Source organism: Ascaphus truei, chromosome 5 (assembly GCF_040206685.1).
Source record: "Ascaphus truei isolate aAscTru1 chromosome 5, aAscTru1.hap1, whole genome shotgun sequence".
NCBI classification, from domain to species: domain Eukaryota; kingdom Metazoa; phylum Chordata; class Amphibia; order Anura; family Ascaphidae; genus Ascaphus; species Ascaphus truei.
The window spans coordinates 8593858-8618761 of NC_134487.1; the positions used below are offsets into that span (position 1 = coordinate 8593858).

The 24904-nt window shown below is 49.9% G+C and overlaps 1 protein-coding gene across 6 annotated transcripts in view; it reads left to right on the forward strand.

Annotated features, from left to right (window-relative positions):
* The first annotated feature begins 966 nt into the window (after positions 1–966).
* Positions 967–24904, forward strand: part of IMPDH1 (inosine monophosphate dehydrogenase 1) — a 166588-nt gene continuing 142650 nt past the window's right edge. For 4 of the 6 annotated variants that reach the window (XM_075599296.1, XM_075599299.1, XM_075599298.1 and 1 more), the window contains exons 1-2: positions 967–1121; positions 1262–1508. In XM_075599296.1, the coding sequence (XP_075455411.1) occupies positions 1285–1508 (224 nt within the window). In that variant the 5' untranslated portion in view covers positions 967–1121; positions 1262–1284. Of the gene's footprint in view, positions 1122–1261; positions 1509–4413; positions 4566–24904 lie in introns of those variants that run through there. The other 2 variants (XM_075599302.1, XM_075599305.1) reach the window with 2 other exon arrangements.

A 24904-nucleotide genomic window follows, 5' to 3' on the forward strand; every position in this document is an offset into this window, starting at 1 on the left:
GCACTCACTAGCTGCTCGCACTCACTTCCTGCTCGCACTCACTACCTGCTCGCACTCACTTCCTGCGAGTCTCACGGATCGGAAGCCCGTCTCACTGATATGTGCAATAATTAGCCTAATTACACTTCCGCAGCGTTTCACTGATAATAAGCACGTTCCCATCAAAATGGCATTTTATGACCCAGAACTCCCAATTCCCAGAGATTTCACTTGTTGGATGTTATTATCTCTGTATTAAACATGTTGTATATCATGTACCTATAGAATTGTAAATAAACAAGGGTCCTGGGTGGTAAATAAAAACATTGTTCAACCCTCTGGATCAGTGCCGGCCAACTCCAGTCCTCAAGGGCCACCAACAGGCCTGGTATTAGGGATATCCCTGCTTCAGCACAGGTGGCTCAATCAGTGGCTCAGTCAAAGACTGAGCCACTAATTGAGCCACCTGTGCTGAAGCAGTCTTATTGAGCCACCTGTGCTGAAGCAGTCTTATTGAGCCATCTGTGCTGCCGCAGGGATATCCTGAAAACCTGACCTGTTGGTGGCACTTGAGGACTGGAGTTGCCCGCCCCCCTCCTCAGGACTGTAAGCTCTCACGAGCGGGCCCCTCATTACCTCTCTGTGTCTGTTTGTGCATGTTTGTGTGTGTCCTTATCACATCTCTGTACCTCCCATTGTACCACACTGCGGACTATGTTGGTGTTTTACAAATACACAATAACAATAATAATACCCGGCAGCCCCGAGTCAAAATCTTCTTTTCAATGTTGACTTGTATCGTGTGCAGTGTAACCCTTGTCCTGTGTGCCGTTATCCACAAGCAGCACATCGTGCCACTCAGCGCACGTCCGCAGGAGCAGCGAGAGCCGGGTCCTGGGATACAGGTGCCCAGGAGGAGGCAGGACACGCTGCTGTCCCCTGTGCAGGGCTCACACTACGTCCTCTGGGTGGAGACAGCTCCTGGAGACAGCGACACAAGCAGGGAGGGGGCAGGGAAATGCCAAGTGTGCAAATTCCCCAGCTATCTGCACGTTAAATACTCCGATCCTCTTTGGATGACAGAGGCAGCCAGAGAACGAGACTTCACAGCGAAGAGGAGCCAGGCTTCTGCGCTCTCCGAGGTGAGTTGGGCTCCCCGGGAGACCTGCCTTGTAACTTGTGAGAGAGTCACGCAGCGCTCTGCTGCTGCTGCCCCGTACACCCTGTTATACCACTTATTCCAATACGTGGCTGTTTAATCATCATTACTCTCGCTCTGCAGCTTCTCTCCCTCTCCCGTCGGGGATGGACGGGTACAGATACGACGGGGAAGCACAGCAGGGTCTGTACGACTACCGGCTGATCGTGGGGGACGTGAAGGAGCCGCCGCTGTCCCCGTCTCACGCCTCGCGGCGCCGCTCCGTGTTCAACGGCTGCTCGCCGGTACACAGCGGCCACCTCCACGGGCACGAGACCGCGGCGCAGAGGTACCACGCCACCCGGCTGCAGGCGGGGTACGAGCCTGAGAGGTAAGGGAGTGCACCACAGGAGGTAAAGGCTCCGGTGGGTTTCATATGTGACCCTTACACTGCGTTGCAATGCGTTGCAGGCGTCTCTGGCAGTGAAGGGGTTAGTACAGGGGTGGGCAACTCCGGCCCTCAAGGCCAACATCAGGTCAGGTTTTCAGGATATCCCTGCTTCAGCACAGGTGGCCCAATCAGTGGCTCAGATTAAGACTGCACCACCTGTGCTGAAGAAAGGCTATCCTGAAACCGTGGCCAGTCGGTGGCCCCTGAGGGCCGGAGTTGCCCACCCCTGGGTTAGTATCTTGCAAGGAATTAAATCGCTGATTCATGAAGCACCAACATATACTGTGGCAAAGTACAATGGAAAAAGAAGTTCTGCAACACTTTTCTTGCAAGGAAGAGGTGAAACAATGTCCCATTCTGCATTGCATTGCTATTCCCTTCGGCAGTCGAGGGGTTAATGTTCCATGTGATTTTGAAGGCGTAGTTAACCCCCTGGTAATCCCCTAATACTGATACAGGGGAGGAGGAGGCGCTTGTGCAAAGTAGTAGGAGGAGGGAGTGGAAGTGTGGGGTACTGATATACTACACCTACACATATATTCCACGGACCTCCTCACATATATACAGAAATATATATGTTACTCTGTAATCTACTGTATGCTTATGTCTTACTGACAGCCTTACACTAACACCCGTACCTGTGTTACACTGACAGCTTTACACTAACACCCGTACCTGTGTTACACTGACAGCTTTACACTAACACCTGTACCCGTGTTTCACTAACAGCTTTACACTAACACCTGTACCTGTGTTAAACTAACAGCTTACACTAACACTTGTACATATGTTACACTGACAGCTTTATACTAACATCTGTACCTGTGTTACACTAACAGCCTTACACTAACACTTGTATGTATGTTACACCGACAGCTTTACACTAACACCTGTACCTGTGTTACACTAACAGCCTTACACTAACACTTGTACATATGTTACACTGACAGCTTTACACTAACATTTGTACCTGTGTTACACTAACAGCCTTACACTAACACCTGTACCTGTGATACACTAACAGTTTTACACTAACACGTGTACATACTGTATGTTTCACTAACAGCTTTACACTAACACCTGTACATGTGTTTCAGTAACAGCTTTACACTAACACCTGTACATGTGTTTCAGTAACAGCTTTACACTAACACCTGTACATGTGTTTCAGTACAGCTTTACACTAACACCTGTACATGTGTTTCAGTAACAGCTTTACACTAACACCTGTACATGTGTTACACTAACAGCCTTACACTAACACCTGTACCTGTTTTACACATAGACCTTTTAAAAAAAATTAGTATTTTGCAAAAAATGTACCTGAACTGTTAAAACAGAGATAGAAAGAAAGAGAAAATGTGATATATATACGTATACATATACATCCATATACATACACTTTTCCATCGAAAAATATAACTTCACAAATATGCAAACCTAGTAAATATTTTGTGAGCTGACCTCGGACATGCACCTGTCTGAGGCATCTCACAGATACTGAGCGCTGCCCCTACTGTTAGCAATTCATTACTTTCAGCAACCCAAAGAGGAGAGGTTGTTGCATGTTAAGAGCTTGCTGGGGTTCTGTGTTCTGTTAACCTATTCTCAGCTGTTTCTGCTGTTGGGGGTTGGTGGCTCCTCCTTCCCAGGTTTTAAGCCCGCCCCTCCCCACTTCCCTGGTTTGCAGGTCCTTTCATTCTGCTGGATATAGATCCAATGTGGTCTTTCTCCCTCCTAATAGAGGTAAATGAGAATTTTAATCCTAATAGGGGTATATTAGTATTTTATCTGGTAGTGTTAGGACTTGTGAACGGGGTCTGCCTTGTCGTGGCTCGCAGGCTTACAACGCTTTGGCCAAAGGGTTAAACTAAATGACCCTTTTTCAAGAGAATATGTAAGTATTTTACTGTGTATTTCTGTCATGTTGGATGTAGCATTGGGCTTCTCTGTCGTCTGTTGTATACATATGCCACGCTCAATAGCACTCCATTTTGTCACTTAAATACATACATATATTTTGTGGGGGCTCAGGGGTTCCCAAAAAGAGCTTGTTGGGGTTTTGTGTTCTCTAAACATGAAAAGCCTGAAGAAGAGAAGGGTAAGTGGGGACAGGAATGAAACTTTCCATTATATCAAGTGTTTCAACAAAGTACATGAGCGAAGCATATTTCAGAGAGAGAGAAGAGCTAGAACAGGAGGTCATTCCCTGAAACTGGAGGGTGTGCGGCAGAGGGGAAATGTGACGAAGTACTTCTATATAGAAAGGGTGGTGGATTCGTGGATTAGCTTCCCAGCAGATGTGGTAGGGGCTAATAGGGTAAGAGGTTTGGCAACATTTAGGGAAATGGGCAGAGTCGGAGGACGACGCGGTTTTTATCTGCTGTTCCTTTCTAGGTCTCTGTGTTAACTCATTTGCACCCAGAACAGACAAACTTATTCTAATCTGGGAACTACACGCGACCTTTCCCCGCAGCAATCTGTGCGTTGGGGTTTTCAGTGATACCTCTTATTTTCCAATAACTGGTACTGTACGTCGAGAAACATCCCACGGTCTAATTACATGTTTGGACTGGAGTTAGCCACCCCGGTACTAACCCCTTCACTGCCAGAGACGCCTGCAACGCATCGCAACGCAGTGAAGGGGGTGACATATTAACCATTCTCAGCCTTTTAATTACATAAAAATGTGGGCGCACGGCCGCGCGCTCACATATCCCGTCCGAGCGGCAGTGGCCGCAGTAGGTGCCCTGTGGCATGCCAGGAGGACATTTCAAGATGGCGACCCCGGAGGACACTTAAAGATGGCGGCCCGGGAGGACATATAAATTATGGTGGCCCCGGAGGACATTTAAAGAAGGTGGCCCGGGAGGACATTTAAAGATGGCAACCTAGGAGGACATTTAAAGATGGCGGCCCGGGAGGACATTTAAAGATTGCGGCCCGGGAGGACATTTAAAGATGGCAGCGAAATGATCGGCGGCAAGACAACCTGCGGTGAGTGGTCCTTGCGGCGGAGCGCCGGTGGTGATTTGGTTGTGGCCAGACGTCCTATACGGGGGCTGCAGACCTGTTTGAGACGTGAATGTGCTCACAAGTGGTATGTTTATTTCCTACTGTATTAAGAAACAGTGAATAGATCGTTTGTTTTAAATAAATCCATTCTGTACGGGCCCCTCTTACACACTTTGGGGCCACTCTTACACACTTTGGGGCCACTCTTACACACTTTGGGGCCACTCTTACACACTTTGGGGCCACTCTTACACACTTTGCTCTTCTATTTTTAAAGTACTGGGAATATTGGGGTGCGCTCCCTAGAAACGGGGGATGCCAAACCCGAATCTTTGCACTAGAAGTTTTCTGTTGTGTCTTCTTGTTGGGAAGTTGGAGATCGGAGATAACAAACGCTTGTATCTCCATCACTGCCGGGCAACAGAAAGATTAGCATGGTCAGACGCGGGGACAGCGCGATTATCCCCGTGCATTAATTGGGGCCATGTTCCCTTCATTTAGATGCATGTTGTTCTATTAGTTACCACTGTGGTGAAAGATGCGGTCCTCCATAGAGCCAAAGTGAAATTAAGGGAATGATTGACTTAATTAAGGGCTATATTTGGGGGCTGGATTTTGGGAAGTTTTAATTTTCGTAAGGGGCTCTGAAAGACGGGGGTCCCGCAAACTCCCTTCACGTTGACGTTGTTAACAAAAATTTCAAAGACATCTTTCACAAGTGATCTCAAAATGCTTATACTTTCTGATTTTCTTTTAAATTAAAATCATTAATGTGTGTGTGTGTGTATATATATATATATATATATATATATATATATATATATATATATATATATATATATATATATATATATATATATATATATACAGTGTTCGACAAACCTATACATTTGCTCGCCCCGGGCGAGTGGATTTAACCCCCGGGCGAGTAAATATTGGCCCAAGCAGCACACGTTTGGTACTAGGTGGCGAGTAGATTTTTTTGTGTGGCGAGTAGATTTTTTGGTGATTTGTCAACCACTATATATATATATATATATATATATATATATATATATATATATATATATATTATATTATATAGGCAATACGATACCGCATCAAGATGAAATATCAGAGGCAGCACTCCAAATGGTAATCAAAATATTGTATTGAATCAACAAGACATCATTCCAACGTTTCGGTCCTCAAACGGGACCTTTATCACCTTGATAAAGGTCCCGTTTGAGGACCGAAACGTTGGAATGATGTCTTGTTGATTCAATACAATATTTTGATTACCATTTGGAGTGCTGCCTCTGATATTTCATCTTGATGCGGTATCGTATTGCCTAAATTATTTTATAGGATTTGCACCCAGTATTTTGTTGATTCGGACGGAGTGCTTGTGGTTCTTTCAAACTGCTATATATATATATATATATATATATATATATATATATATATATATATATATATATATATATATATATATATATATATATATATATATATATATATATATATATATATATATATATTGTATAGTGCCGTCCATGTACATAACGCTTCACAGAAGTAATAGACGCAACAAAATACTATGAGACCTAATGGGAACAAGTGCTTCAAACATAAAAGTTATGACATACAGAGGCTTAGTAAGCACAAAACCCAACCCCATTACATAGTTTATGTATATGTTACGGTTTTTCTGAACCGACCTGACCCACCCAATCTCACATTGGCCCCTGTGGTCTAACCGGTCCCCATTACAGCGTGGTAGTGTCTGGTGGTGCACCTGTTGGCAACAGGACTCCTGAGTCTCCCGCATGATGGTGTGTGGGGAGGACCCGTCCAGACAGGCAGCTGAGGTAGTGTGCTGAGTCCTACCTAGTTCCAGTGCAGCGCCTCCACCTCATCAGGGTCCCTGCGTCCGCATGGGGATGGTCCTGTTGAGGAACTCCTTCGTGGTGCTCCTCTCTGTACATTCACTCCACACATGTACACGAGAGGGTTTGTGCTTGAGAACATCTTTATTGCCTGAGTGGGCTAGCTGCCCCTCGCAGTAGATTTTCTAGCCACTCATATTCAGTCAGTGCTTCCCTTTAAAAGGTGTAGTTCTCCTTAAATAGGGATTCCCTATCCCCGCAGGGATCTCTGCCCTGTGCCAGGTCCCTGGACACAGTCTTCTCTTCAGTTACTATAACATAACCATCTGCTAGAACTTGCACTTAAACCAGACTGAATAGAACTCCCAAGACTACTAGAACTGGACTAACTCATAGACACAGTGCTGTGCCTTATGTACACTCTGGAAGCTGACACACCTCTGACATCACTAACCATGGAGTCAGAGCATGTGACCACTCCCATCCATACACAGGGCACCCCACCAGGGTGTGAGGGCAAACCTCCATAATTACTGCTGGCATGCCCACAACTTACCAGGCCTTACTGTCAGCAGGAGAGATGACTGTAGCCATTTTACATGACCGCTACATTCTCCCCCTGGTGAATCCCATCGTCCTCGCTGGGACCTAAATTTGTTTACCCTTTTCCAGGAATCACTGAAACACAAAACATAATTAGGTTAACTTCACATACAAATTTTCATAATATCATAACAAAATGTCTACAGTACATTCCGCCAAGCCCGCCCCGACCAGCAGCCACGAGCCCGCAAAATGCCTTAGTACCCCCTAATAATAGTGACTCGGGTCAGGTTTCTTAACCTCTCTACTGCCCATGTCCAGGACCGTGACATGATAGTGCCTAGGCAGTCCCCTCTCGGGCCTATAGGTCACCCTATGTTTGTAGATGTTCCTTCCTATGCCCCATATGCGTACTAAGTGCTCTATCCGCTCCTCGGCCTTCTTTCCTACCACTGCACTTCCTCTTCCGACTAAGTACATTTCAATGGCCTCCCTAAGCCACTTCCCTCTGTTTTCCTCTATCTCATCCATGAGAGGCTCAGGGACATACGGGTACTCCAACCCGTGGGATGATTTATAACGAGCCATTATGGTCCGCTCGGCCCTACTTATCCTGGTCAGGTCAGCCCTACCGGCCCTTCCAGGTAACACCCATGATAGGGGCTCATCAGGGTCCATGGGATCTGACAGGATGCTGGGACCCATGGGTTCTATCTCCCTGTGCTCGATCTGAAGCCATCGCTCCTGCAACTCTCTATCCCTTTGCTCAGGGGTGAACTCTCCCGCAGCCCACCAGTAATCCACTACATCTTCTCACCGGATGAGGAACCGAGTGCGGTCCATCCATGCGGAGTACCCTTCAAATAGTGGGGCCCACCAACGGTGCTCTCTGAATCTATGTGACTCCCCTGACTCTCTATCATCTTCCAGGGAAAATACCCCCGATGTCCGTTCAGATCGCGGTACTGACCACCTCTAAGATCCCGGGGCCTTTTTCACTGGGTCGGGAGCTACAGGGGGCAACCACCGGTCTACCGCGGCCACTCTCAACTCTCCCCCTCCCCGAGAAATGCCCTCCGTAGCGCAACTGCGCTGTCTTTCCCCAGTCCGTCTCTCCTCCCCCCCCAAAGGTATGTCCATAAGTTCCAGGCTAGGCGGGGACCCCGTGGAACCGGTGACAGGGGCAGGGGTTTTATCTAGGCCATGGGATGGGGCATAAGGGCAAGTGATGGAACCCCATGGGGTTACGACCCGTTCCCGGCTGTCCGTAGACTGGTCCAATGAGGATACCTCACCCTCCTCAGTCCTCGAATTGCCCATCCAACTCCTGGGCCTTGGAGGTGATCGGGGACCTTCCCCCAATCGCCGAAACGTCGCTGCGTCATTCCCAGTGGTACCGCCGTCGCCACCGGAAGTGATGTCCTCCCCGGAACCGGAAACGCCGCCATCTCGGGTCGGATCCAGATTCGGGATCTCTTCTTCGATGACGACATCCGGAAGCTCCGCCGTCGTCTTCACCGGAAGTGATGCCGTCTCTCCACGTGCGCCTCGGGCCTGGCACGGCCCTTCCTCCGCTGCGCTGTCTGCCGGGACAAGGTAAGTGATGGGGCTGCTTCTCTTACCAGTCCGCAGGGGCGTTGGCGTCTCTCTCCCGTCGCCGCCAGGTCCTAGGACGGCGGGACTCCGTCTCTCGGTTCGCCGATCTGCGGGGGACGCCCTGTTTTCCAGACTGCCACTCACCCCACAGGGTGTCGTCCGTCCTGGGTCCCTCTTGGATCCCGATTTCGCCACCGCTAGTTCACGGAGATCCTCGTCGGAGTAATCTCCCTTCCCTGATCTCGGGGTCACCGAGCGTGGCGAAAGTCTTTTCTCTGCGCGGTCGGGGGGTGACCCGACCGTCTCGGTTGCTACTGACCCAGCCGACTTGGTCAACTCCAGTCCCCTTTCTCCGGGACTCGCACGGCTGATCCATAGTGCGCCAGGGGACTCGGCGGAGCGCTTAGCCGTATCCCCCGGGGGGTCAGCAGATTGGATCGGAATGGACGTCGGCATTGGCCATAAGTATAGTGTCCCGCATTGTGGGCAGCGTGCCGCCGTGTTAACAATGCCTCTGGGCAGCCCGCATTGTAGGCAGAGCCCGACCACCGTCTCGGTGTTAGCCACCCTGACTACCAGTACCCCGCCGGGTACCGAGTAGGGCTGGGTGGATACCATAGTTCCCACTGTGGAGGAGCAGGCCATTCTTTTGGTAGGGACCACTTTCAGTATAGGTCTCTCCAGGTCAGTGGTTCCTCGCAACTGACCGGTAGAAGCTTCTGGGCCAGCAACTTCCTGCTTCGGCTCCTCCTTCCGCTGACATAGCTGGAACCCGCCCCCAGGGGTTGCAATTATGGGCGGATCCCACAGGGGAATATCATGCCCCTTAATTAAGGCCGCGCCTTTCTCAGTCCTGGTGGGCGCGGTCTGCGTTTTCGCGCCCATTTCCTCATCAGAGTAGGGTTCTTGGGCCGCGGCTAGTTCCCGCCTTCTCCTAGCTGCTGCTTTTCGTGCAAAATATCCCTCCTTTTTGCACTTTACCTCCGCGGCCGGAACTACTTCTTGTAGTGGCGCCGTCTGGATATCAGTCCCTGGGCCCAGTGGGTGCATTCCAACAGGCCATAATTGAAAGTCACTCCCCCTGGTGGAAATCAGGGGAGGGTCCCATAGACTAAGCGGTTGACTCAGCACAGGGGCCGAGTGAGTCACTGTCCATGCAGGCGCAGCCATAGCTTTCGCGCCATGCCCCCCATCAGGGCGGGGCTCTGCTGTTCGCGCCATTCCCGGACAGCTCTTTGCAAGTTCTGTATCAGCCATTTTCTCTGCGACTGGCCCATGCGGTTTCCCTAGCAAGCGGGAACCGCCATTTTGGTTGGCTTTTAAGCCCGAAAAGTCAGTTTGTTTGCTCTCCTCGCGGGGTTCTCCCCCAGTTATCACAATGTCCTCACACTCTTCAAGGGTGGCCCCTCGGTGTCCCAGACAGGACAAAAACGGGGCAGCCACGGCCTTCGCTGCACTCCAGAGCAGATTGGTTAAAGACAGCTCAGCGACAGTTTGCTCTTCAGTGGGGCGCACGCCACGGGTGCCTTCCCCATCAGCCTCTGGTCGCCATTTTGGGCTCTCCGCACCACGCGGATTCTCCATTTCTTGGGTTGTCACGTTCTCGTACCAATTATCGTACATGGGGCTCCGCTCTGCGGGGCAGCCACCACACCAGTACAATAAAGATTGCTCAGATGCACCACCACATGTGTACCTGATCTAGGCTGGACTCATGTTGCACTACCTCAGGCTAGGCTCACTCTCTCAGTGTCTGCTGTAACTCCTTCCTCCCAGTCTGTGCTCCCTATGGTAAGTGTCTGGAATGGGCTAGAGTACTCTGGCTCTGCCATGCAGTACTTGGGGCGTCTACCTCTCTTGGTCAGCCTAGCGCAGACCCTCTCCAGGATTCCTGACCACGTTAACAGGCTATCCCTTCTGGCGTCCTACCAACTAGCACTACCTCAAGGTGACTCGGTCAGCTATAGCCCGGCTCCAAACCCCTCACTCCTTTCAGGCCCTTAGGTCGTCCCTGCGAACTGACAATACCCTGTCAGCCCCTGACCACCCCTAGGTCCGTCCCTACGCAGCACAGAGTGGCAGCAGACGCTCTCCCTGTTTCCCAGTGTGCCTAGCTAGAGCCTGTCCTGATGACAGATCTGATCTCAGCAGCTCGCCTCCAAATGTAACGGTATTTCTGGCCCGGCCTGACCCACCCAATCTCACATTGGCCCCTGTGGTCTAACCGGTCCCCATTACAGTGTGGTAGTGTCTGGTGGTGCACCTGTTGGCAACAGGACTCCTGAGTCTCCCGCATGATGTTGTGTGGGGAGGACCCGTCCAGACAGGCAGCTGAGGTAGTGTGCTGAGTCCTACCTAGTTCCAGTGCAGCGCCTCCACCTCATCAGGGTCCCTGCGTCCGCATGGGGATGGTCCTGTTGAGGAACTCCTTCGTGGTGCTCCTCTCTGTACATTCACTCCACACATGTACACGAGAGGGTTTGTGCTTGAGAACATCTTTATTGCCTGAGTGGGCTAGCTGCCCCTCGCAGTAGATTTTCTAGCCACTCATATTCAGTCAGTGCTTCCCTTTAAAAGGTGTAGTTCTGTCAGGGTTCTGCTCGCCACAAACCAGGACCGGACCGCGAGGCTGAGGTGGGGTTGTAAAAGCACCGACCTGAGACCGCGCAGGCTGATCCGGATTGCGCAGTTCGTAGTCATATGTTGCAGGATCAGGATTGGAGAAGACAGCGTCGTCGTTGTAGAAGCCAGGGTCAGGACAGGAGACATCAGGATAAACATTGTTCAGGCAAGAGTTCGGCAACATGTAGTCAGGAGAACCCCGCTTCAGCTTAGGAGCGCGGGGTTGGGCTCTGCGCGAGCGACGGCCATGACCCATGGTGCTGGTCACAGGAGATGGTAAGCAGACCAGAGTAGCACACCGCTTTGCTGCACGGGTGCACCAGTGCTACAGCGCAAGAGTCCTGAGCGGGCTAGGGAATCCTCTGTCTCAGCGCAGGAACCAGGACACGGCCTCTCTAGATTAGGGAAAGAGTAGGCCCCAGGAACCAGGAAGCTGAAGATACACAGGGAAACCTCCGCTACTGTGCAGGAATCCAGGAGACTGAAGGACGCCGGGACGAAAACCTCCGCTTCAGTGCAGGAATCCAGGAGGCTGAAGGACGCAGGGACGAAACCTCTGCTTCAGCACAGGAGAACAGGAGTGGACCGCTGCGTGAATATAGCAGCCGGTCCCAGGAACAAGGAGCTGAAGTGAACAAGAAGAGTACTCAGCTACAACACAGGAGACTGGAGCAGACCGCTGCGTGAATATAGCAGCCGGCCTTAGGAAACCTGGAGCTGCAGACAACAAGGAGAATACTCCGCTTCAGCATGAGGGACAGGAACAAGCGAGGGCTTGTGGCAGAACAGATAGTGACATCCAGGAAGGACTATGCTCGGCAGGGAGCATTATGGGAAGACAATACTTAAAGGCCAGCGGGCCAATCCCCGGAGAGGGGTGTGAAGGTACTGCTCCAATGAATGAATGCAAGTCTAGGTTGCAGTGATAGGCTGCACAGCTGCAGTAGATACCAGAGGGAGTGTGTATTGCTTTGGTGAGTGAATCCAGGCTGCAGCAAACATCAGGAGAGGTGCTCCAGGACTGCACACGTCTGCAAGGTAAGGCAACCAGTAAACCACGGAGCGGATTCCTTACAAGTTCTCCTTAAATAGGGATTCCCTATCCCCGCAGGGATCTCTGCCCTGTGCCAGGTCCCTGGACACAGTCTTCTCTTCAGTTACTATAACATAACCATCTGCTAGAACTTGCACTTAAACCAGACTGAATAGAACTCCCAAGACTACTAGAACTGGACTAACTCATAGACACAGTGCTGTGCCTTATGTACACTCTGGAAGCTGACACACCTCTGACATCACTAACCATGGAGTCAGAGCATGTGACCACTCCCATCCATACACAGGGCACCCCACCAGGGTGTGAGGGCAAACCTCCATAATTACTGCTGGCATGCCCACAACTTACCAGGCCTTACTGTCAGCAGGAGAGATGACTGTAGCCATTTTACATGACCGCTACATACATATATACAGCTAAACCCCGTTATAACGCGCCTCGTTATACCGCGATTCGGTTATAACGCGGTTTTCCCGTGGCTCCCGTTTAAAAAAAAAAAAAAAAAAAAAAAAAAAATTTCATTTTTTTTTTGCACACTGCACACACTGCACACACTGCACACACTCACTGCACACACACTGCTCATTGCTCACACTGCCACACTGCACACACACTACACACTGCACACACACTGCTCATTGCTCACACTGACACACTGCACACACACTGCACACTGCACACACACTGCTCATTGCTCACACTGCACACACTGACACACTGCACACACACTGCACACTGCACACACACTGCTCATTGGACACACTGCACACACACTGCACACTGCACACACACTGCTCATTGGACACACTGCACACACACTGCACACTGCACACACACTGCTCATTGCTCACACTGCACACACTGACACACTGCACACACACTGCTCATTGCTCACACTGCACACACTGACACACTGCACACACACTGCTCATTGGACACACTGCACACACACTGCTCATTGCTCACACTGCACACACTGACACACTGCACACACACTGCTCATTGGACACACTGCACACACACTGCACACTGCACACACACTGCTCATTGCTCACACTGCACACACTGACACACTGCACACACACTGCTCATTGGACACACTGCACACACACTGCACACTGCACACACACTGCTCATTGCTCACACTGCACACACTGACACACTGCACACACACTGCTCATTGGACACACTGCACACACACTGCACACTGCACACACACTGCACACTGCACACACACTGCTCATTGCTCACACTGCACACACTGACACACTGCACACACACTGTACACTGCACACACACTCCTCATTGCTCACACTGCACACACACTCACACACACTCACACACACTCACACACACTCACACACACGCACACACACACTCACACACACTCCCACGCACACTTACACACACTTACGCACACTCACGCACACTCACAGACACTCACACACACTTACACACACTTACACACACTTAGACACTCACAGACACTCACAGACACTTACACACACTTACACACACTTACACACACTTACACACACTTACACACTCACAGACACTCACAGACACTCACACACTCTTACACACACTTACACACACACTCAGACACTTACACACACTCACACCCACATACACACACCCATATACACACACACACTTTCACTCCCATATATACATACACACACACACTCTCTCACTCTACACAGACGGGGGGTGGGGTCGGAGCACAGGAAAGGCCGCGACCAGCACCACCACCCGCTCCCCCCCCCTCCTCCCGCGCAGGCAGCGGGAGCGCCAGGGACAGCGGTGGGGAGAAGAAACCCCCCGCTACCACCTCCATGCAGGAAGCGGGATCTGAGGTAAGCGGCGACCTGAGGGACATCCCCGCTCTCATCTCCTGCCCCGCGGGCTGTCACGCGGTGACAGGGGGAAGCGGGGACAGGAGGGACATCCCCGCTCCCATCTCCTGCACCGCGGCCTGTCACGCGGTGACAGGGGGAAGCGGGGACAGGAGGGACATCCCCGCTCCCATCTCCTGCCCCGCGGCCTGTCCCGCGGTGACAGGGGGAAGCGGGGACAGGAGGGACATCCCCGCTCCCATCTCCTGCCCCGCGGCCTGTCCCGCGGTGACAGGGGGAAGCGGGGACAGGAGGGACATCCCCGCTCCCATCTCCTGCCCCGCGGCCTGTCCCGCGGTGACAGGGGGAAGCGGGGAGCGGAGGGACATGCCCGCTCCCATCTCCTGTCCCGCGGGATGAATATGCGCTAAAGCGCGGCGGCCATTTTTTTTTCTCGCGACCCCGTTAGTAACGCGGTGGTCTCGGGGTGGACCCCGAGACCCGCGTTATAACGGGGTTTAGCTGTATATGTATATGTGTGTGTGTGTATGTGTGTATATATATATATATGTATATATGTATGTGTATGTGTATGTGTATGTGTATATATATATATATATATATATTAGTGTCATTTGGAGTGCTATTGGGTTTGTGAGCTTCTGTATACTACAAAAGACAAAAATGATGCCCCAAATGCGACATGCAACTCGATAAATCCTTTAGTACATGAATATGTTTTGTCTGTATTCTTTCTTCATAAATATGGGTCCTTTCGTTCAATACTTTGTCAAAAATATGCTAAGCCTACAGCCTACGTCACTCTATGGCCCATCAGTGGCTTAGGACCTACTGAATAGGTCTACCGTAATATGGTTGTAGGCTTAACATATTTGGGCCAAGGTATTAAACATAAAGGAAAACCTTAGAATAGGGGGTCCCAAACCCAAAGATCTTACAATCTAGGTGGTATGTAGAGAGAACTTCCATGAGACAGTAGGATGGTGTTATGATAAGGGATGAGTACATTGTAGCTAGTATTGAAATGCTTCATTAAAGAGACGAGTTGAGACGTGAAAATGGAAAGAGAAGGGGCTTGGCAGATATCGAGAGGAAGGGAATCCCACGGGTGTGGGGCACTAAGCGATCAGTTTTAGGCTGGAGAGGGATTTAGCTACAAAAATAGATTGACAGAAGACGTGCTTTGAGCCGAAAGGAAGAGGTGAGTAGTGATATAGCGAGAAATTAGGGCTCTCCGCTCCATGCTGTTTCCTCCTCTCCTTGGCCCCACCCCCAGGCTCCTGACACCCCCTCCTGATTGGCTACATTACCCAGCAGCAGCCAATCAGGATGGAGAAAGCTGCCCATTCCTCTAGCAAGAGAAATCCCGCAGGGGTGCATAGCCTTGAAAGAGACGATCATGTTGTAAGTAGTACAGGGTTTAATAGGAAGCCAGGAGAGGGGGTTCAGCAGCAAATGTTAAGGCTCGCCTAGGGCGCAGGAAACCCTTGCGCCGGCCCTGTGTGTGATACGGGGTGTATGATAGAGCTGCCATCAGTAATGTAGAAGGGGCAGTAGGACCCGTCTTGGGAGAGGGTATTTGGAGCTCAATCTGCAACATGCTAAGTTTGGGCCTTATTAGTGAGGCTTTCTTATCCAGAGCTTCTTAGATAAGGCTCTCCGAAGCCCAATATATCTGGCTCTGTTAGGCCATCTAAAGTGGCATTAACCTCCGTTAACCACAGCAGGCTCTGGGTCTTCTAAAAGAAATAAAAATAGCTAGGAAACAAATATAGAAATAAGGTTAATAACATGCTTTAAAGGACATCCCATTGAGACATTTTTAGGGTTAAAAGCACCTTTAAATTATTCTCGGGCCATTTTTTTCCATCCCCCAAATGAGGGTTACATTAAATTAGATTGCGTGAGATGAACTATTTCCATTTCCGTGCCCTGCAGTGTTACAGGGAGGGTTTGAAGTCAGTATGCTTAAGTCACCTGGAAGCACTTGGTAAATGATAAACAATCTCTCACTGTCCCCAGGGGGGACACGCTAAACGCTTGTGACAGCTTGTGCCGAACACCTGCTAAGCACAGGCGCTGTTAACCACGTCAGTGCTGGAAACCTGGCAGTGCATTAAACAGCTGCATCCAAAGGGTTAAATGCAGGACCCAGCACCCTGGACCAGTAATCTCACTCTTCATCTTCTAATAACAAGGGGAGAGGGGGAGAGGGGGAGAGGGGGAGAGGGGGAGAGGGGGAGAGGGGGAGAGGGGGAGAGGGGGAGAGGGGGAGAGGGGGAGAGGGGGAGAGGGGGAGAGGGGGAGAGGGGGAGAGGGGGAGAGGGGGAGAGGGGGAGAGGGGGAGAGGGGGAGAGGGGGAGAGGGGGAGAGGGGGAGAGGGGGAGAGGGGGAGAGGGGGAGAGATGCTGTATACAAACAGATAGATACAAAGATGGATAGATACAATAGATAGATAAATGGACAGATAAATAAGATAGTGCTGTAATTTTCTTTGGACAGAATTGAATTGCTACAGATCTAGTTACATAAATACACACACATTCTCATGATTTTTGCTGCTGGTTTATAAGGAGAGAGATTGGGGAGTTCTGTATCGTAGATTATAGTACCCATACTATAGAGACAAAAGAGAGAATAAAATCCATTTGGGTGGGTGCACTCCTATAAAAATCCATTTAATAGTGATTATACTTTGGTATATACTGTATATATCTCAGTGATACCAATGAAAATACAAATGACTATATTTCACAAGACTACATTAAGTCTCACACAAGTAGGAGAGACCTTACAATCGAATACCACACTAATTAGCATCTATATATATATATGTGTGTGTGTGTGTATGTGTGTGTGTGTGTGTGTGTATATATATATATGTTACGCAACACTAATTAGCATATACAGTATATACACTGTATATCCTAATTAGTGTGGTTATCAATTGTAAGGTCTCTCCTACTTGTGTGAGACTTAATGTAGTCTTGTGAAATATAGTCATTTGTATTTTCATTGGTATCACTGAGATATATACAGTATATACCAAAGTATAATCACTATTAAACGGATTTTTGTAGGAGTGCACCCATCCAAATGGGTTTTATTCTCTCTTTTGTCTCTATAGTATGGGTTCTGTTTAGCTTTCTAGGAAGCGACTGTCCTTGGTTAGTCCGGAGTCCCCTCTCAGTACAGAGCGAGTGTAAATCCTCTATTGTTTCGTAGATTATAGTGCAAGTTCCCCGAGCTATACTCATCCTGGGGAAGTGTACATTTGTTGTACATTAATGGTGCTATAAAAATAAAGATGTACATACTATAGCTTGAGATACATTTTAATGGGCCGACATGAGCGTTCTTCATAGAATAAAGTTCTTTATAAAATGCAGTTTACATGTTAATGTTGCCACAGTGTGTAGTACACATGAACAGATCTGTACAATTGTGCAAATAGTGACCAATTAGGCACTCCCAAAGTCTGGCTATCTATTTCTATGCATAAAAAACATCCATGATGATATCAATCATGCAAAATACAATTGCCCCTTACTTCTCCCCCACCATTAAACAATAATTAATTACAGACGAACTATTAAACATTCCTCTGACACATTCTGTGTACATTTGGAAATGCAGTTAGCTTTGCAATAAAGAATTTAACCATTGGTATACCTAATCCCTTGAGGATCAATTTGGATATGAGAGTTTTTATTTTATTAATTATTGCTAATCAACAACAGTACATATTAAATGATGTATGAGGGGGGAGGCATACTCCTGATGAAGCCTATCCGGTGGCGAAACGCGTGGGGTGGGAGTCGCCAAAGTTACCAGTCCTCAGCAAGCACTCACGGACACGTCAGAAAGCCCTGAGCCGAAACCGGAAGTGGCGCTCTGAAAATGCGAGGCGACGGAGTCCACGGAGACGCCGGCAAGGAGGTCAGCAGCTGGGGAGGTTCCCCAGACCATCGGCGCCACTGAGGGGACGGGGGCGGTGAGGAGATAAACCACCAAACCATGTCATCATCATTATTGTGAATATGCTTTGTATATTCGTGCAATCTATAAGTACGTTTCTGATTCTTTTATAACATAAAATCTTTGCAAACTGATCTGCGCAATGGTATACTCTTTTATACCGAGGTGCTTCCCTTCTGAGACCCACACAAGCAAGTTTGCCCCAGCTCTGGAGTTGCGATTTAAAACCCACTGCGCTGTGAGTGGCATTTCATAAGAGCCAAGGCTCTGAATACTCACTCATTAACCAAGACACCCACACTTAGAATATTTTGTCTTTTTGTTGACTCTCTCCCATGCTCCCCCTGGATTCTGAAGAACAGATCTGTACAATATCATATCATCTCCTGTATAATGAGCTATCTTAGTGATCCGTTCCAAGTTATCCTAGGCAGGGCCGCCGACGGGGCACTGAGGGGGGCGCCAAGACAACTGTCCCGGGCCCGATGGCGGAGGGGGGCACGGCTGGAAGACAGGCCACCTGGATGGAACAACTTCTAGGGTCTTTCCCTCCCAGATTAAGAACTTGGAGGTCTCTCCCATCTTCCCCCCACCCAACAACTCCTCCGCTCAAGAACAACCTGGGGCACAAGTTGGAGCCCTCAGCCCGGGAGAGCTGTCAGCGACCCTGATCTCAGAGAGTGAAACAGATTGTTACAAAGATTTAGGGAAAGTGTCAACAAGTGTTTTCACTTTGTTGCAACTCCAATGTGCATTTTAGGCAGTCTTAGGCCTTGGACATAGTGGAGTGAGCAAGGCTGAGCCGCGCTCACGCTCGGCACTGAGCCCCTGCAGCCGCAATGAGAGTGGCTTTAGCAGGGGCTCGCGCACGCTTGGGGAAGCGTGTGTCTCAACAAATTTTCAAATTTGGTGCTCGCCGGAGCGCAGGGCCTGTCACGTGAGCGGTTCACCCAATGAGGGCGAACCAGCTCCGTGACGTCACTGGCCCGCCCCCAGACACGCCTCCGACACGCCCACGGACGGCGCGCTGGTAAGGCCAGGGAAAGCACCGCTTTCCCTGAGCCTCAGCGCGCCTCCGCACTGTTTTTAGGCACTATGTCCCAGGCCTTAGGCCTCGGCCATGCTTATTGCTTGCTGGCTGAAGCGCGCTCCCGCTCAGCACTGAGCCCCTACAGCCGCTATTAGAGCGGCTTTAGTAGGGGCTCGCCTACACTTCCACCAGCGCGCGGAAGCGTAGGTCTTAGGGAATTAAAAAATTCCCCCGCTTGCCGACGCGCAGGGCGGTCACGTGAGCGGTTCGCCCAATGAGGGCGAACCAGCTCTGTGACGTCACTGGCCCGCCCCAAGCCCGCCCCCTGACGGGACGGAGGGAAAGCAACCGCAAGGCCAGGGAAAGCACTCGCTTTCCCTGAGCCTCAGCACGCCTCAGCACGCCAGCGGGGAGCCTGGCCGAGGCCTTAGATGGTCCCGCAATAATTTGGGGACCTGAGCTAGTACTGAAAGGGTTAAATGATATCTGCTCATTACAACATATTCTCTCTATAGCTACTACTTTGCTCCAGGTTTCGTCTGCAGAACCAGTGAATAGAGCAGGCCGAAAATGGTATGGTCTTTAAAGGGGCAGTCCTGACTAACCTATGATGAAAGTGAACTAAAGATACTGATAAAAACAAAAAGGCCAGCGCAACATACACAATGACACAACATATGAATGAATGTATGTCTTTATTTATATAGCGCCATTAATGTACATAGCGCTTCACAGCAGTAATAGTTACAATAATATAAATAATAATAACACAAAGGGAATAAGTGCTTCAGACATAAAAGTAACATTAAGGAAGAGGAGTCCCTGCCCCGAGGAGCTTACAATCTAATTGGTAGGTAGGAAGAACGTACAGAGACAGTAGGAGGGCGTTCTGGTAAGTGCGTCTGCAGGGGGCCAAAGTGTTAATTATTAGCCACGGAGCTACTCATATATGCGTTTACGTTTTCAGGTGCATCAATGATACCGTGTGAATGGATGGGACAGGCGTGACCATCTCCAGTCATCAAGGGTCGCCAACAGGTCAGGTTTTCAGGATATCGCTGCTTCAGCACAGGTGGCTCAAATCGATCTCTGCTTCAGCACAGGTGGCTCAATCAGTGGCTCAGTCGAAGATTAATGTTAATGTCAATTATTAGCCATGGAGCTACTCATATGCTTCCTTAAGCAGGTGTGTTTTAGGTGGGTCTTAAAGGTGGATAGAGAGGGTGCTAGTCGGGTACTGAGGGGAAGGGCATTCCAGAGGTGCGGGGCAGTCAGTGAGAAGGGTTTAAGGCGGGAGAGGGCTTTAGATACAAAGGGGGTAGGGTAGATACATATAGTATTGATACTGAAGCAGGGATATCCTGAAAATCTGACCTGTTGGTAGCCCTTGAGGACGGGAGTTGAGTACCCCAGATAGTCAGTGCCAAGGACGATCAGCGACACGAGGGCAAAGACTTTACTGATATTTACTCATATTTACTGAACAGTGCTACCCCATGAGAAACTCAGCCCTTTAACTTAAAAGTCAGGAGGTGTCTCCCTTCTGCAGGAGCACTTCTTGGTAAATATGACCTCCTCCTTCCTCCCTAATGTAACATTTCCCCCTAAAAGTGAGTCCGATTCCAAGTTCTCACATCAATGTATCAAGGTTCTTTTTGCTTTAAATGTTAACTGGTAACTCCTGCTCCCCCATTGTGCAAAGCGAGTGCCGTTTCCCAGTGTGCAAAGCGAGGGCCGTTTCCCAGTGTGCAAAGCGAGGGCCGTTTCCCAGAGTGCAAAGCGAGAGCTGTTTCCCTGTGTGCAAAGCGAGGGCCGTTTCCCTCTGTGCAAAGTGAGGGCCGTTTCCCAGAGTGCAAAGCGAGGGCCGTTTACCAGTGCGCAAAGCGAGGGCCGTTTACCAGTGTGCAAAGCGAGGGCCGTTTCCCAGAGTGCAAAGCAAGAGCTGTTTCCCAATGCGCAAAGCGAGGGCCGTTTCCCAGAGTGCAAAGCGAGGGCCGTTTCCCAGTGTGCAAAGCGAGTGCCGTTTCCCAGAGTGCAAAGCGAGAGCTGTTTCCCTGTGTGCAAAGCGAGGGCCGTTTCCCTCTGTGCAAAGTGAGGGCCGTTTCCCAGAGTGCAAAGCGAGGGCCGTTTACCAGTGCGCAAAGCGAGGGCCGTTTACCAGTGTGCAAAGCGAGGGCCGTTTCCCAGAGTGCAAAGCAAGAGCTGTTTCCCAGTGTGCAAAGCGAGGGCCGTTTCCCAGAGTGCAAAGCGAGTGCCGTTTCCCAGTGTGCAAAGCGAGGGCCGTTTCCCAGAGGGCAAAGCGAGGGCCGTTTCCCAGAGTGCAAAGCGAGTGCCGTTTCCCAGTGTGCAAAGCGAGGGCCGTTTCCCAGTGTGCAAAGCGAGGGCCGTTTCCCGGAGTGCAAAGCGAGAGCTGTTTCCCTGTGTGCAAAGCGAGGGCCGTTTCCCTCTGTGCAAAGTGAGGGCCGTTTCCCAGAGTGCAAAGCGAGGGCCGTTTACCAGTGCGCAAAGCGAGGGCCGTTTACCAGTGTGCAAAGCGAGGGCCGTTTCCCAGAGTGCAAAGCAAGAGCTGTTTCCCAGTGTGCAAAGCGAGGGCCGTTTCCCAGAGTGCAAAGCGAGGGCCGTTTCCCAGTGTGCAAAGCGAGTGCCGTTTCCCAGAGTGCAAAGCGAGGGCCTTTTCCCAGAGTGCAAAGCGAGTGCCGTTTCCCAGTGTGCAAAGCGAGGGCCGTTTCCCAGTGTGCAAAGCGAGGGCCGTTTCCCAGAGTGCAAAGCGAGAGCTGTTTCCCTGTGTGCAAAGCGAGGGCCGTTTCCCTCTGTGCAAAGCGAGGGCCGTTTCCCAATGCGCAAAGCGAGGGCCGTTTCCCAGTACGCAAAGCGAGGGCCGTTTACCAGTGCGCAAAGCGAGGGCCGTTTACCAGTGTGCAAAGCGAGGGCCGTTTCCCAGAGTGCAAAGCAAGAGCTGTTTCCCAATGCGCAAAGCGAGGGCCGTTTCCCAGTGTGCAAAGCGAGGGCCGTTTCCCAGAGTGCAAAGCGAGGGCCGTTTCCCAGTGTGCAAAGCGAGGGCCGTCTCCCAGTGTGCAAAGCCAGGGCTGTTCCCCTCTGTGTCTCTTCACATCAATGTATCAAGGTTCTTTTCCCCATGTGCACCAGTCTGTGATTTGGGGGGTGTCGGCTGACACAATAGTAGGCGTCACCAGAAGCACATATAATATTATAATGGGATGTATCAAATCCTGCATCTGTGTGTCCTCCTTACGACAGCGATTATAGTGCAGGCTCGCGCCTGTTGCCCGTGCGATCCCTGCACTCTGATAGGGAGGCAATGGGGAGGCGTGGCCATGACATCACCTGGCTGGTTCACCCTCATTGGCTGAACCAGTCACATGACGCGGCCGTCGGTGCGGAAAAAAAGAAATAATTTGTCTCTTCAAAATTCTGCCGCGCTGTTGCTCTTCCTCGGCGCAGTCACGCGCACCATGGCCGGCCTGATAGTGGTACTGTATTTTGTTTGCGCCGCGCGAACTATAAACGCAGCCTAACAGGACCACGCCTTCCTGTGGCAGGAAACCCCCCCATGTGCTTACATCGCAAATACTCATATTCCGGCAAACTGGGAGTGTCTGTTCTTAGCCTCAAAAATGGCTTTTTTTACTTTTAGTTTTGTTCTCTTGTTTCTACCTGGTGACAAATGAATGACCTATTGGTCGGGAACGCTGGATTCAAGCGTCACCACTCCTCGCGTTAACTGTGTGACTAATGACGGTTTCATAATGACTTTGCAAACAAATGACAGAGGCTTTGCGGACTGACAAACAGTCCTAACACAAAGACATTAGGTGAAGATCGTAAAAACCATTAAAAAAAGCTTTTGTAAAGGAATGTTTACAGGTAAAATAAATAAAAAAATGCTTATTTTTGATTTTTTAATAAAAATGTGTCAATCAACTCCATGTAACATGTTAAACATCAGTATCAATACTATATGTATCTACCCTACCCCCTTTGTATCTAAAGCCCTCTCCCGCCTTAAACCCTTCTCACTGACTGCCCCACACCTCTGGAATGCCCTTCCCCTCAGTACCCGACTAGCACCCTCTCTATCCACCTTTAAGACCCACCTTAAAACACACCTGCTTAAGGAAGCATATGAGTAGCTCCGTGGCTAATAATTAACATTAACATTAATCTTCGACTGAGCCACTGATTGAGCCACCTGTGCTGAAGCAGAGATCGATTTGAGCCACCTGTGCTGAAGCAGCGATATCCTGAAAACCTGACCTGTTGGCGACCCTTGATGACTGGAGATGGTCACCCCTGCCCCATCCATTCACACGGTATCATTGATGCACCTGAAAACGTAAACGCCTTCAAGCTCGTCACACTTCTGTAACCCCGAAGGCTGATTAGAGGTTGGCCTCTCCCAGTGCAGCAAAGAACCATGGCTCAGATTGTGTATTAACCCTTTCTGCTGGAGAGGTCTATAGTACATGGCCCTGGAGGCACCAGTGGGTGGTTCTCCTCTTCTCACAGCAATTGGGTTAAATCCGGTACCGGCAGCGCCGCTTCATGCAGAAATGAGGCTGCTGACATCCAAACGGGCTGGATGGAGGGAAGCAGCAATTAGGGCGGCCAGGCGGCTTCTGCATAAATAATACACACTCCTCCCCCTTGAGAAAGCGCGCGGTGACGCGTGAAACGTACGTCGGGGTACGCCGTGACGTCATCACGTTGACGCATGCGCGGCTTGTGGATAGAGTAACGGCAGCTCCTGCCTGCCCACTGAGCTTTCTGGCTGCTTTTTGCTACACGGATATCAGGTCGTAAGCTACATACTGGGTCCTGCGTTGTACATACTCTGTGGGGATCTGCTACTGCGCACCTTGCGGTGTGCGCTACCCTGAGCATTTCTATTTCAACGTCTGTACTATACCGGTATTCTCTGTACTGTGACCCCTTATGGGTTACTTGTTATATACTATACGGAGTCTATGAGGGACTGTTGATGATATTACCTTTGATACAGTGGTTATTATTAATACACTGTCAGCTTACCTTCCCTCTATATTGCAAATAATTACCCATTTGCATTTTCTGTGTATGCAACTATGCAGCTTTACATATAGCGTTTGACTTATGACTAGCTATATATTTGGCACATTTATTGTCCATATAGTTACCGTTACCCTACACATTTGGGGATTTTATTTATGCACTGTTGTGCATTTTTATAGTGTTTCGTCGTGTTTTACAGCATAACTATTAAAGGCTTTTTTATTTTTATTTGAGTGTGACCTTTTGGTATTGTATCCTATGCTAGGATTTGGCTAATATTAAGCCACTTACCTGTTGACAAATATACTCTATTTGTCACCTACCTTGAGTGCAAAATTAGGGGGCTGTTTATAATCTTCTGATTATATGTGTGGTTTGGCTTCTGCATAAATACTGGTCACTACGGTGAAAGGTGCGACGCGCCCGACACACACACACCTCTCTCCACTCCACGCTGCTTCTTCCTCTCCTTGGCCACACCCCCAGGCTCCTGACACCTCCTCCTGATTGGCTGCATTCCCCAGCAGCAGCCAGTCAGGATGGAGGAATCTGCCCTGCTCAGGGAACCCCCCTCCCACCCCCCCCAAAGTCGGTCAGGTCACTTGTCCGAGAGGTAATACCGGTATACATATACAGTACATGTCCAGTATTACCTGTCATTTTTTACTGGACAAAGTGTCCAAATACAGGACAGTCCAGTTCAATACTGGACACCTGGCAGC